Source organism: Heterocephalus glaber, unplaced genomic scaffold (assembly GCF_053883595.1).
Source record: "Heterocephalus glaber isolate CG9 unplaced genomic scaffold, H.glaber_assembly_v1.0 deba00001497, whole genome shotgun sequence".
NCBI lineage: Eukaryota > Metazoa > Chordata > Mammalia > Rodentia > Bathyergidae > Heterocephalus > Heterocephalus glaber.
This window is the reverse complement of record NW_028258320.1, coordinates 51579418-51591716: the sequence shown is the minus strand read 5'-3', so window position 1 is coordinate 51591716 and position 12299 is coordinate 51579418. Positions and strand designations below refer to the sequence as shown.

The 12299-nt window shown below is 49.7% G+C and overlaps 1 protein-coding gene across 4 annotated transcripts in view; it reads left to right on the top strand.

Moving 5' to 3' along the window:
* The first annotated feature begins 705 nt into the window (after positions 1-705).
* Kndc1 (kinase non-catalytic C-lobe domain containing 1) overlaps positions 706-12299 on the top strand; it is a 60877-nt gene continuing 49283 nt past the window's right edge. Inside the window, exons 1-3 of one of the 4 annotated variants that reach the window (XM_021253212.2) lie at positions 706-1024; positions 7764-7962; positions 8683-8741. In XM_021253212.2, coding sequence (XP_021108871.1) covers positions 923-1024; positions 7764-7962; positions 8683-8741 — 360 coding nt within the window. In that variant the 5' untranslated portion in view covers positions 706-922. The remainder of the gene's footprint in view (positions 1025-7763; positions 7963-8682; positions 8742-12299) is intronic. The other 3 variants (XM_004838695.4, XM_021253214.2, XM_021253213.2) reach the window with 3 other exon arrangements.

Sequence of the window (12299 nt, the reverse complement as noted above, 5' to 3'; positions counted from 1 at the left end):
ATTGCACCCTCAGACTCTACAGACCTGCCACAGCCCTGTCTCCTTTATGCAAGGAGCATATATTGAGTGCCTACTGTGTGCCAGGCCTTGCTAGGCTCTGGGAATAGGGCCAGTCACATGGCAGAGCTGGAGATCTGACCTACAGCTCTGCTGTCTAAGGAAAGTATAGGGGGAACCAGGCAGAATGATGAGTGTACCATCCGTTCTGTGGAAAGGAATTGGAGGAGCCCTTTGAGGAGCTAGGGAACAGGCAAGGTGGCCTGACCTAGCTGTGGAGGATGCATCTTGGCTCTCTGCCCCACCACTGGCTCCAGCTAATGCTAAGATTCACCCCAGCCCTGAGGAAAGCCTAGACCACTGTCCCCTAGCCAGCCCCTGGTGCCATCAGCTGCCACCTGGGCTGCGGCAGCCTCACCCCTGGAGACGGGGAAGGGGAACCCAAGAAGGTCAGCTGCCGGTACTCTCTGGGTAGGGTCCAGCCCCTCTACCCCGTGTACTCAGGTGGGCGCAGTCCCAGGCGTCTACTTGCTCCCCAAAGTGGCTCCGCCTGGAATGGTCACGGACAGTGCAGGCGGCTCCGGGTGCACCCAAGAGGCCGACGTCACAGAGGACGCCTGAGAAGACTGCAGGGGTCCCTGTCGCTCGCGGAAGTGACCGCGGGCCCTCAGGGCGCCGCCCCCGGCCCCGCCCCAAGAGTCCCCCGCGCCGCCCTTGGCGACACTGCGGCAGGCGGCGGGCGCGTTGCCATGGCGGCCGGGCGCGCGTAGCCGACGGTGCCCAGCACGGCCAGGCAGGCGCAGAGGCGGTGGCCAGCTGGGGAGGGAACCTGCAGGGGAGAGAACACGGGGGAGGGGACCCGCGAGGGCTGCGCGAACGCGGCTGGAGACCCAGCCTACCGCGCAGGTCCCTACCGAGAGCGAACATGCAGGCCATGGACCCTGCCGCCCCGGGCTTCTACGAGGAGGATGTCAAGGACCTGGACTTCTACGACTTTGAACCGCTCCCCACCCTCCCGGAAGACGAGGTGAGCTCTTAGCCCGCGGGACCCCCTCCGGCTCCCGAAGAGGGGTCCGAGGAGGAGCAGGGAATGATGGCAGCCTCAGGCCCCTGGCAGACCTTGGCTGTCAAGTGGTAGCCACAGGGGGGCCCTGTGCTAAGCTCCCCCAGGACTGCTGAATTGGCGCATAGAACAATAGTGGGGGCTGTCATAGCAGAAGTTGGTCCCCCCTCCCATGGGGTGGGGTCCTGTTGTGCAGATGAATGGGTGTCTGCCAATGCAGGGGACAGTGGAGGGCACTATGTACCTTCCCCGGTAGTTTATGTTCAGGAGCTGGAGGACTAGAGCTGAGGAGACCCCACTCTAGAGCTGAAGGTGCTCACTGACCTGGTCAGAATCTGAGGCAGCCCTCTCCCCTCCAAGGGGCAGAGAAGCAGGGCCCTACTTGGCCCACGGGCTGAGGCTTGGGGTCAAAGGCTGGGGCTTGGGGTCCATGACTGTGAACAAGTGTGAGGATATAGGGGTGTCCTGTCCGTTACCAAGAATAGGAGCCTTTGTGGAAAGCCTTCCAAGCTGGACCCCTGGATCCCTGTTGAGGAATCTAGCATTCTGCAGCCTGTTGGGGACACTGTGGTGCTGAAGATTCTTCACCAGCCCTTCTGGGCAGGCCTGGCCAACTGGTGGGTGAAATTCAACCAGAACCTTCCTGGGGCAGATACCCCATGGCTGCAGTCCCCAGGGCCTGACCCTTCTGTCAGCCCCCACCCATTTCCCTGAAGTAGCAGGCTCTGAAGGGACAAAGAGTCTTTGGCTGCTGCCCAGCCACCAAGAGGCCTCTGGGCAGTGCAGGGGGTAGCACTGCCTCCACCCCCAAGGTGGCCTGGATTTGGTGCAATTGAAGGCTGTTAGAGAGGAGAGGCCAGGAAATAAATAAACCTTTGGATCTGTCACTGGCTTTGATGGAAAAGAAAGGGTGCCCTCAGCCCACCCGGAAGACAGGAAACATTTCAATGTATCTACTAGAAGATTGCCTTCTAGTCACTATCAGAAGCAGATCTGAAAACATGGCTCTGCACACAGCAGGTTTTTTTATCAGCTGCTGAGCTTTGAGGGTCTCCCCTGTGTCTGGCACACCAAAGCAGTGGCCGAAACCACAGATAGCAGGTAGTGCCACAGTTTGAACCTAAGTCTCACATTCAGAGAGTGGTCTGTCTTTTCACCAGGCCCTATGCCTTCTGCTATAAGAATGTCCCCAGTGTCCCTCTAGGTTGGAGCTGCTTCCACAAGCACAAGTGCATGGAGAAGGGGTCTCCTTCTGTGATTGTCCCAAGGCTTCTAGGTGAATTGCAAATCTTATTATTTTAGTGGCATCCAGTGGAAAGTTCAGGTGGGCTTCTCACTTGGGGAGAGGACTCCATCTTTGCTCCTGTTCACAGGAGGGTCCCCAGGCCAGGCTTGAGCCAAGATTGAGCTTGATCTGAGAATACATCTCAGGTTCAGACTTTATGCTTCCTGCACATATTTGGCTTGGTTTATGTTGAAAGATTTTACTCTATACCTATCACAGATTTCTGTAGTTGGGCTGCATCTGCAAGCCATCCTGTGTAGGGTAGAGAAGAACGAGGCTTTGTTATCATCCTACTGGCAATGCTGGAGGAGTCGCCAGGAAGGGTCTGTGGCCCAGGCCAACAGCAGCTCCCAAGGAGGCAAGATGGGCACCAGATACTGGTCAAATCCTATGACTAGAACATAAGAATTCACTCCAGTGAGGTCAAGAGGTGGAAACCTACTGACTCTCCAAGAACCCTGGAATAACTCTTCTCTATTGTCAGAAAAAGTCCAAAAGGCTAGTGAAAGCATGAAAAGTTGTTTGACCTTATTATAATCCAGAGAATGCAAAATATGCCCAACAGTGAATACCTTGTCATGACCACCACAGGGTAGTAACAGAGGAAGTGGACAGGCATGTGCTGGCAAGACCTGCAGGTCCCACCAATCAGTGCTCTATTGCTGCTGTGGGAATATAAGTGGGAACAGCCTGATGGAAAACAGCTTAACATTCACTGCTGAGGCAGAGAGACTAGCACCCAGCATCACAGAAGTTTCACTTGGGTGAGCCCTGAAGACACAGGGTACACAAGTGGACCATGCATGTGTGAGAACCCATCAGCTGGAAACCACCCAGAGCTCTTGGTGAGCAGACTGGCACAGCTTGACTAGGGCCTGGAAGTTGTAACCACTCTGTGTCCCTGGCCACCTGGAGGTAGTACCACTGGGTTAGTACAAGCAGAGGGTTACAGATGCACAGTGGAGATGTTCTGCCCAGGCACTGAGCAAGATGGGTTTCCTGAAACAAGTATCATTCCCTGGAATTACATGGAATTTCAGCATCTGTGGACACATGATGTGGGATTAGGGGCAGAACAGTATGATCAGATGTGGGCAGGACCATGGCTACAGGAGAGACAGATACACATCAGATGGCTGTGGTCAGCAATGTCAGCACTGGCTGCCTGGTCAGGAGGCAGGTGGTGCCATTGGCTTCAGCCTTGTAGACCTGAGCAAGCTTGGAGATGAAGATGACGCTGTTTGGGTGCCAGATGGGGCATTTCCTGTCTCCTTCCCTGAGAGGCAAGAGCATTGTCACCCCCACCCCAAGCCCAACAAGTGGCTTCCCAGAACCTTCTGGGGATTGGCACTGGACTGAGCTTGCAGATTGAAGAGGAATGGAGCCCACAGCTGGGAACATCCTATGAAGAAGGGGTTATTCTCAGTGTGCCCTTGAGGGGTCCTTATGACCTGTACCCAAATGGACAGAAGGCAGCCTGAACCCAGGAGAGCTTCACAGAGAGGGACAGCCACGAACAGGTGCACCAACAGGGGACACTGTTCAGAGCTCCCCATGGCTGGGGATTTGGCAGCTCAAGGGCCTGGGGATTTGCTTGCACATGCCCCTAGAATGACTTCAGTTTTGTGTTGGTAGGTCTTCTTAGGACATGCCACAGCTGAAAAGTTAACTGGTTATGAGAAGTTTTTGAAATGTGCACAATGACCTTCGGTCCCCTGCATCCCCAGATCAAAGTCTCTCAGAGTGGGCAGGTTCTTCATTGCACAGAAGCCCTTACGTGGGCTTCTGCAGTAGCCAGATAAGGGTCTCACCCTCTGGGGCCCAGGAATGAGCTGAAGTGCCACTGCTTTGGAAAGCAGCCCACCCCAAGGGTCTCATCCATTTATCTTCCCGTATCCCCCCAATTTCGAATTGCACCCACACAATTGCCTGCCCTTCAGGGAACATGGCTTGGATGGCCCTGGGCAGCACCCAGGCAGCACCACGCTGGGGAGGTGTAGGGGCAGGCTGGCTTGTGAAGGACCCTCTCACCCACCCAAGGAGCTGGGGCTGTACCCAGCAGATGGAGCCACCCAAAGCTGGCTGGCAATGCAAGGTCAGGCTGTGCTGGAAAGAGCTGGTAGGGGCTGCAGTGTAGGGAGTCGCGATGCTGTGGTCTGTGTGGGGCCCTTGTATCTGCTGGGTGTATGGGGGCCCCAAGCAGATGGGCCTCTGCTAAAGGCAAAGCTGCTTTACTACTCCCAGCATATCACCTCCCTCCAAAATGTCTGCTGTGGTCCATTAAGCCCATGGAGCCCACTTGGGCTGCCCACAAGCAGGCTGAAACTGGACTAGCTAAGAACCACAGGTCCCTGGGGGGCCTCTTCTGTGAACAAGAACAAACCTACAGGGTGGGTTTCAGTCCATGGGGTTGGCTGTGAGGTGTCTGCTAGAATTGGGGGAGGGGAATGGACTAAACCTGAGCAGCTGGCCAGCACTGCCCACATCCCTCCTGGTCTCTCATCCTTGTCCTTGGCAACTTAGCCAAAGCTCATCCCACACTCCCACCTGCCCTAGTTCAGCTTCCATGGATTTTGGCAAGGGAGAAACATTCCTCACACCTGGATCAGAGCAGGTAGGTAGCAGGGGTAGCTGTAGACTCCAGAGGGCAGGTGACCATGAGATGCAATGTTCAGACTTGGGGTCCTCAGTGACTGGCAAGGGGAACCAACAGGGTGCCTTGGGCTGGATGCCACCTGGGGAAAGCAGATGTCAGGGTACTGACGTGGTCCCATCATTGAGAAGGCTTTAGCCATGGCCAGAAGCAATGACTCTGGTAGCCCCCTACAATTCACCCCAGAGTAACCCAGAGAATCCCCAGGGCTTCTGCTTCTCCTCATTTAGACCTCCCACCATAGGTGCTGGGGCCTGTAGGTGTCTAGCTGTCCTGAGGACTGGCTGGGGCTCCCAACTCTCAGGGATAACTTCCTCCTGGGCCTGAGCAGGAGGTGGTGCTATGGGCCACAGGCTGGCCTGATGGCAGCACACTCTGACACTGGTGGCGAGCAGGCAGGCCTGCCGGCCAATGTGAGCAGCAGCCAGCAGAGTATTGGCAGGCCCTGGGACTGGCTCAGACTCACATTGTGGGCCTGCTTCCTTCCTTTCTGAATGTCACAGACATGTGAGGTCTGCAAGGGTTTACCTCACTTAGTGTGTGCCTGTGTTTGCTTGCATGACCTTGGTAAGCACATGTGCATGCATATGTGTATGCACTGTGCTGTGCCCTTTTGTATAGGTGCATGTATGAAGACATGTGTGCACAGCCACATGTGTGTGTGCAGGTGTGGTGCATGTGAATGTATTTGTGTGCATCTCTTTGGTCAGGTCTCATAGGCACTGCTGGCATCTCAAGCTCCCCTGAGTCCTGAGTGGCCCTGGGTGGCACATAGAGGGTACAGGACTGAGCTCACATCACAAAGACCTTTATCAGTCAGACAAGCCTAGGGGCACAGCAGGAAGCTTCCCACCACAGAAAGAGCTGGAAGGCTGTGGAAGTGACATCACTGGGCCCCTCCCTGGACTCTAAGAGGGAAGTAGACAGCTGGCTATGCTGGTCACTTGGGAAGCAGCAGACCCAGAGCCCCAGCCAAGTTCCACACTGGGGATGATGGTTCTGTTTGTTGGTTGGCTGGTTGGTTGGTTTAAGCCCTTTATCCTCTCACCCGTGCTTTTGAGCATCCTTTGCAATACCAACTAAAGGTGGACCTGGCCACTTGGCTGTCCTGGGCAAGGCTCAAGGCTGGAGGAGAAGGTAGGGCGCCCTGCCCCTTCTCCATGCCCCACTCATCCTGTTCCCACTTCTCTGAGGGATGTCCAGATCCTTTGTTGACCCGAGCCCCAGCCCACCTCCCTCAGAACCTCCCACCCCCTCCTGTAAGAGAAGCAGTGCACAAGCACAGTAAGGGAGTGCAGGAACAGTAGATCAAGGGAGGGCTTCAGGGAGTCTGATGTGTGTGTGAGTCTGAGTCCATATGTACACATGCTAGCAACTGTGTTTGTGCTTGTGAGTGTGGATGTGTGTAACAGTTACATCTGTGCACATGAGGGTGTGTGCTAGGTGTGAATGTAGGAGAGTGCATTGTAGAAGTATGTGTGTATGAGTGCATGCACATGTGTGAGAGAGTGTGGTAATATTGTGTGTGAGTGTGGTTCATGTAGTATCATATGAATGTGTGTGACAGGGTATGGGCATATGTTTACGGTTGTACATGCAGAAATAAGTGAAAGGATCTGTGTGCTTGTGATGTGTGCTTGTGTATATAAGAATGGTTGTTGCCAGATGGGGTGGTGCATGCCTGTAATCCCAGCACTTGGGAGGCTGAGGCAAGAAGATTGCTGTGAGTCTGAGGATTGCATAGTAAATCCAAGGCTAGCCTGAACTACATAGTGAGACCCTGTCTCAAAAAAACAAAACAGAAAAGAATGGTTGTTGCTCTTGTTGTGTGACTGTGTGTACATGTGTGAGGATGTGAAAATGTGCAGGCACATTGGGAATGTGTGTGTGCCTGTGGGTGAGAGTCTTAGTACATACATATGTGCACATGTGAAAGAGTATATGTTGACATGTCACTGAGAGCGTACATGTATAGAGGGTGTGTATGTTTCTCTGTGTGCACGTGTGCAAATAGGAACATGGCAAATGGGTCCATATATATCTGAATTGCATGTGTTGTATAGGCACATATGCACATGTGTGCGGGTATGCCTCTGTTACGTGGGTGCACTGTGGGTGTTGATATTGGCCTTCATGCTCACAGCTAAGCTCTCACAGAGTCACAGAGCCCATCTGGGTGTTTGTGGTGAGCAGTCAGGCTCAGAAGGAACCACCATTGACTGCACTCCATGTGAGCTGCCTGTAGTTAGTGCCTGGGCAGCTTCACAACCATGTGATTCACGTGTAATTAGGTGGCATGTGATTATGTCTTAGGCTTATGCCACATTAGCCAATTGAAGGATTCCTGTGCACAGATACATGTTCTATAGGCATTGACTCTGTCTCCACAGGTGCCTATGACTTATATGTTCACAGCCTCAGCATCCTGGCTGAGCTGTGAACCTGTGGGGTCAGGGGTATCCCTGAGCTGGTGGGTAGCTAGGCACAAGTTCTCAGGCTCCAGCCAACTTCCAGGGAGGATGGCCTCTTATCCCCAGGCTACATGAACAGACACCTGCTCTGGGCAGCACACTGTTGTTTCACCAAATGCTCCGTGGCTCTGACATCCAGGGAGCAGCAGGATGACGGGTTTTAAAAGACCTGCCTAAAAACTCTTTTCCTGACCCATAAGATTGCTCACCCAGAGATTCAGTCTCGGTGCGGGGTGCAGGGCTCTGCCGAAGGGAGGCCCCTCAGTGGGCTTACAATGAGGTGTATTTTGGCAGGAGAACGTGACCCTGGCTGACATCCTCTCCCTGCGGGACAGTGGCCTCAGCGAGCAGGAGGCCTGGGCAGTGTGCCTGGAGTGCAGCCTGTCCATGCGGAGCGTTGCCCACTCTGCCATCTTCCAGACCCTGTGCATCACACCTGATACTCTGGCCTTCAACACCAGCGGAAATGTGTGCTTCATGGAACAGCTCAGTGGTGAGGCCCAACGGGTGGTGCAGCTAGGGTGGAAGGCACCTGTCAGGCAACTGAGTGGACACAGGGCACCTGCCAGGGCCCAGGTTTCCTTGGAGCCTGATGGTACCCTCAACCCGAAGTATAATGGAGGAAAAGAGGCAGCCCAGACATTGAGCTGGGCTAGCCAGGTGTCTCACATTCTCCAAGGCTGCCACACATGCCCTCAGAGGACCAGGAAGGGGCTTGGCTGGTGCAGGCACTAACTCTAACCCTAACTCTAACCCTAAGGGAGATCTTGGCTCCTTGGCTCCCCTACTTGCCTTCAGTGAACCACAGGTGAAACTTACCTGGCCCCAGTGGGCTAGCCACTTCCCTCTCTGGAGACCCTGAACTGACAGACATGATTTTCAATACCATTTGAGAACTAAATCCTTCAGTTCTCCTTCTTTGAGATGCCAGACAATATATTTTTCTCCTTCCCTTTGAAATCAATTTCCCACATTTACAATTAAGGCACCATTTCTCTTTTTAACTGCTGACTCTTGAGATGCTTAAAACCATCCTCTGGGATGCCTGGTCCAAAGGAAGGGGTTAGAAGGAAAGGACTTGACTTTGAGGAACTGGGTCGTCCTTCCTAGCCCTTCCTATAAGATCCGAGGAGCTGAGCTGTAGTTGGTACTTTGCTGTCTTCACTGATGCTTCGTAGATGCGATCAAAACACCTTCTTTTTTCTTCCCCAAGATGACCCTGAGGGTGCCTTTGTCCCTCCAGAGTTTGACCTGACTGGGAACACCTTTGAGGTAAGAGCAGGGGAAAGCAATTCACCAATCCCCTCCCTCTTCTCCTGTACCTTTGCGGTTACCTGCTAACCTTGGTTGCTGCAGTGTGTGGCCTCTGAGGGTGCTGGACTATCCCTAGTGGGGGCTGTCCTTGAGGCTCCCACCTTTGTCCTTGGTGGCAGCTTGAGAACAGCTCTGTGTGTGGGAGAAGTGGCCCTGGACACTGAATATAATTTCATTCAGGCTGTTGCACTATCACATCATATGGCCTCTGAAACCTCACTGTCGGCTCAGGAGAGAAGGAAAGTGCAAAAAGGCAAATGACATCTCAGTATTGTTACGAAAATGGTTCTGAGCCCTTCAACCACAATTTAGGGAAAGCTGCCTCCAGATACCCTCTAATGAAAAAGAATTTCTCAGTTTTAATGTGGTCATATCAATTAATGCTTCTTTTGTTAGTGTAGATTGTTATTGTACCCTATTGAAGTATAGTCTATTAACAGACTTCCCCAGCTCAAGGTCTAACAGATACTCACTGATACTTGCCACCAAGAATTTCAAAGTTCTATTCTTTATACTTAATTCACCTGAAGCTGATTTTTCCTAGATTTATTAAAGTGTAACTGCCAAACAAAATTTATCCATTTACAGAGTACAGTGTGATATTCAGATATATGTACACATTATGAAATGACTAAATCAGTTAACATATGACACCCATTTTTTTATCTAGTGTAAAATAAGGATCACTTTCATCCTTCTCTGTGTTGATGGCCATCTTTCCTGGCTCTGCTTATTGGCTAGCCCCAGCACATGCTACCTCTCCTGTATTCACAGGCTGAACAGAAATGAGAAGCTTCTAGATCTCCATCCTGCTCTATCCCTTGGTCCCTCATCCAGCCGAGTTCTACAACAGTGTTCTTTTAATCACTCATTCCTGGCAAGGTCTGCCACTTGCACAAGTGACCTGACTATTCTCAACCCTTTATTCCATATATGTTTTAGAATCAATTCATTACATTCCATGCAAAGCTCTGTTAGCATCTTGTCTGGAACGGCACCAATTTATAGATCAATTTGGGGAGAATTCACATCTTTATAACATATGAACTTCTTCTGTATAAATACTTGATACTTCCTCACTTATTGTGTTCCTCTTAGTCCCACTTTAAATTTTTTACCATGTCTGGGATATCTTTTTTATTAATTTTATTGGTACATTTTAGGTATACAGTATAATGAAATTCATCTTTGGAAATTTGCACCTTTACATAATCTATCTTGGTTCTTATTTTTTCCCCATTCCCCTACCCTCCCTTCAACCCCTCCATCCCTCCCTATTTACAAAGACTTTGTTTCCATTTGGGGGGATATCTTTTATTAGATTTATTCTGGGGAATTTATTATTTATCTATTATTTATTCCATTCTAAAATCAATGATCTTTTTTATTAGTTTTCTGCTTGTTTGTTGCTAGTTTACAGAAATGCAATTTATGTTAATATCTTAATTTTATATCCAACCATCTTGTAAAGTCTTGTTATTTCTAATAACTTATAGATTCTTTTGATTTTTCTCTTTAACTAACTCAATCATTGACCAAAAAAACCAACAGTGGTGATCCCTCAGGCTTCTCTTGTGCCAGGAGCAGCACTGAGCCTCAGGATGGAACTGCAGTATATCCATCCTGTCCAGGGCACTGGTCCCCTCCTCATCCCCATTCTAACAGTGTGTTTTCACCTTTCACCAGCCAGGATGGCATTTTACTTGGCCACAAGTTCCCTTCTATGCTGAATTCACCAAAGTTATTCATGTATGTGTATTTCATCTTTATGAAATGTTCTTTCTGCATCTCTTCAAATGATCATATAATTTTATCTTCATTAAGATTTTAATGTTTATATATTTATTTTCTGGTATTAAATCACCCTTTTATACTTAGAAAATCCTAGGTTGACCAAGTGTCTTATCTTTCCTATTAACTGCTAAATTTGACCTAAGGTTGCTTGGTGTGGATTTTCCCATATTTTTCATGAGTGGTTAGTAATTTTCCATTCTCCTGCTGTTTCTGACTGGCATTGACATGAGGATTATCCCAATCTTGTCTGAGCACCCTCTCTCTTTTTGTTCTTTTTGTGTAAGAATGGGATGATCTATGCCTTGAAAGTCTGGCAAAACTCACTGATGATGCCATCTGTTTGCTTTGCAAAAAGATTTCTAATGACTTTCAAATTTTACTGGTTACAAGACTAACCTGTTTTCTACTTCATATTGAGTCAGCTTTTTGGCAAACTACAGCAGATAAAAACAGGTACATTAAAAGGGCTGGCTGCAAAGGCTATCCTTTCCCCTGCCATAGTTTCTGTAGGTTGCCCCCTTTCCTTGCACTGACCATTAATTTGCACTTTCTTTCCTTTCACTTATCAGTCTTACCAGGGGTTATTTTGTTCCATCTTTTTCAGAGACCCCTCTATGCATCATGTGGTGTCTCCTGGCATGTCTGTATATTCTTTCCCATTGATTCTTGTTTCTTATTATTTCTGTACTTTCTTTGAGTATAGGGTTGTTTCCTTTTCTAACTTGAGTTACAGATTCAGATCATTAATTTTTAGATTCTCTTCCTTTCTAATAACATTGTCAATACTGTAGGCTATGAATTTCCCTCAACACATGAGTTTTGCTACACCTTGTGAACTTTGCCACATAGTGTTTGGTTCTAAATATTTTTTTTTATTGCCCCTGAGATTTCTTCCTTAGCCCTGTAATGGGTTGGCATTTTCTTACTTTGTGTGTGTTGGGGGGTGGATATTGGGAAACCCATGAGCAACTACCACTGAGCCACATCCCCAATTCCCTTTTTTTGAAACAGTGTTGCTAAATTGCCCAGGTGGAACTTGAACTTGTGGTCCTCCTGCCTTGGCCTTCCTCAGTGCTGGGATTACAGGCACATGCTCCCATGTCTGGCTGGTTTTGTTACTTTTTAGTGAGATATTCACATATCACAAGCATGCCCCATAAGCAGCATCCAGCTGGAGTCAGAATGTGACCAGCACCCAGCACCCCCAAGGGCAACATCCAGACAACACAGAACAGAGATCAGGGCTTATCCTGTTTTTGTGCTTTCTGTGGTTAGACTCGAACAAAGCTGACCCTAGCTGGCTCCTTCTGCCCAGTCTTTGTGTAAAGTCTATCATGCGAGTGTGGTCACGTGAGCATTCATTCCCAATAATTGTTCTTGTTTCTGAACACGCTATGACTTTTTGTTTGTCTTTTTTTCTTTTCTTTTCTTTTCTTTTTTTGGTTCTGAGGATCGAACTCAGATCCTTGCGCTTGTGTAGCAGGCGGCGAAACCACTGAGCTAAATCCCCGGCCTGTTTGTCTTTGTTTTTGTAACTTCTGACTCTGTCAAACTGTGAGTGAAAAATGCTGTCTGTGCACCTGTTGTTTGCAGTTTGTTAAGGTTTTCTTTGTTTTGAAATTTGTGTTCTCGATAGGGATTCAGGTTTCTCTGTATGACTCCAACAACTTATTGGGTTGTTTGTATCTTCTATAGCATTTTATTTCATTTTATTGCCCATTT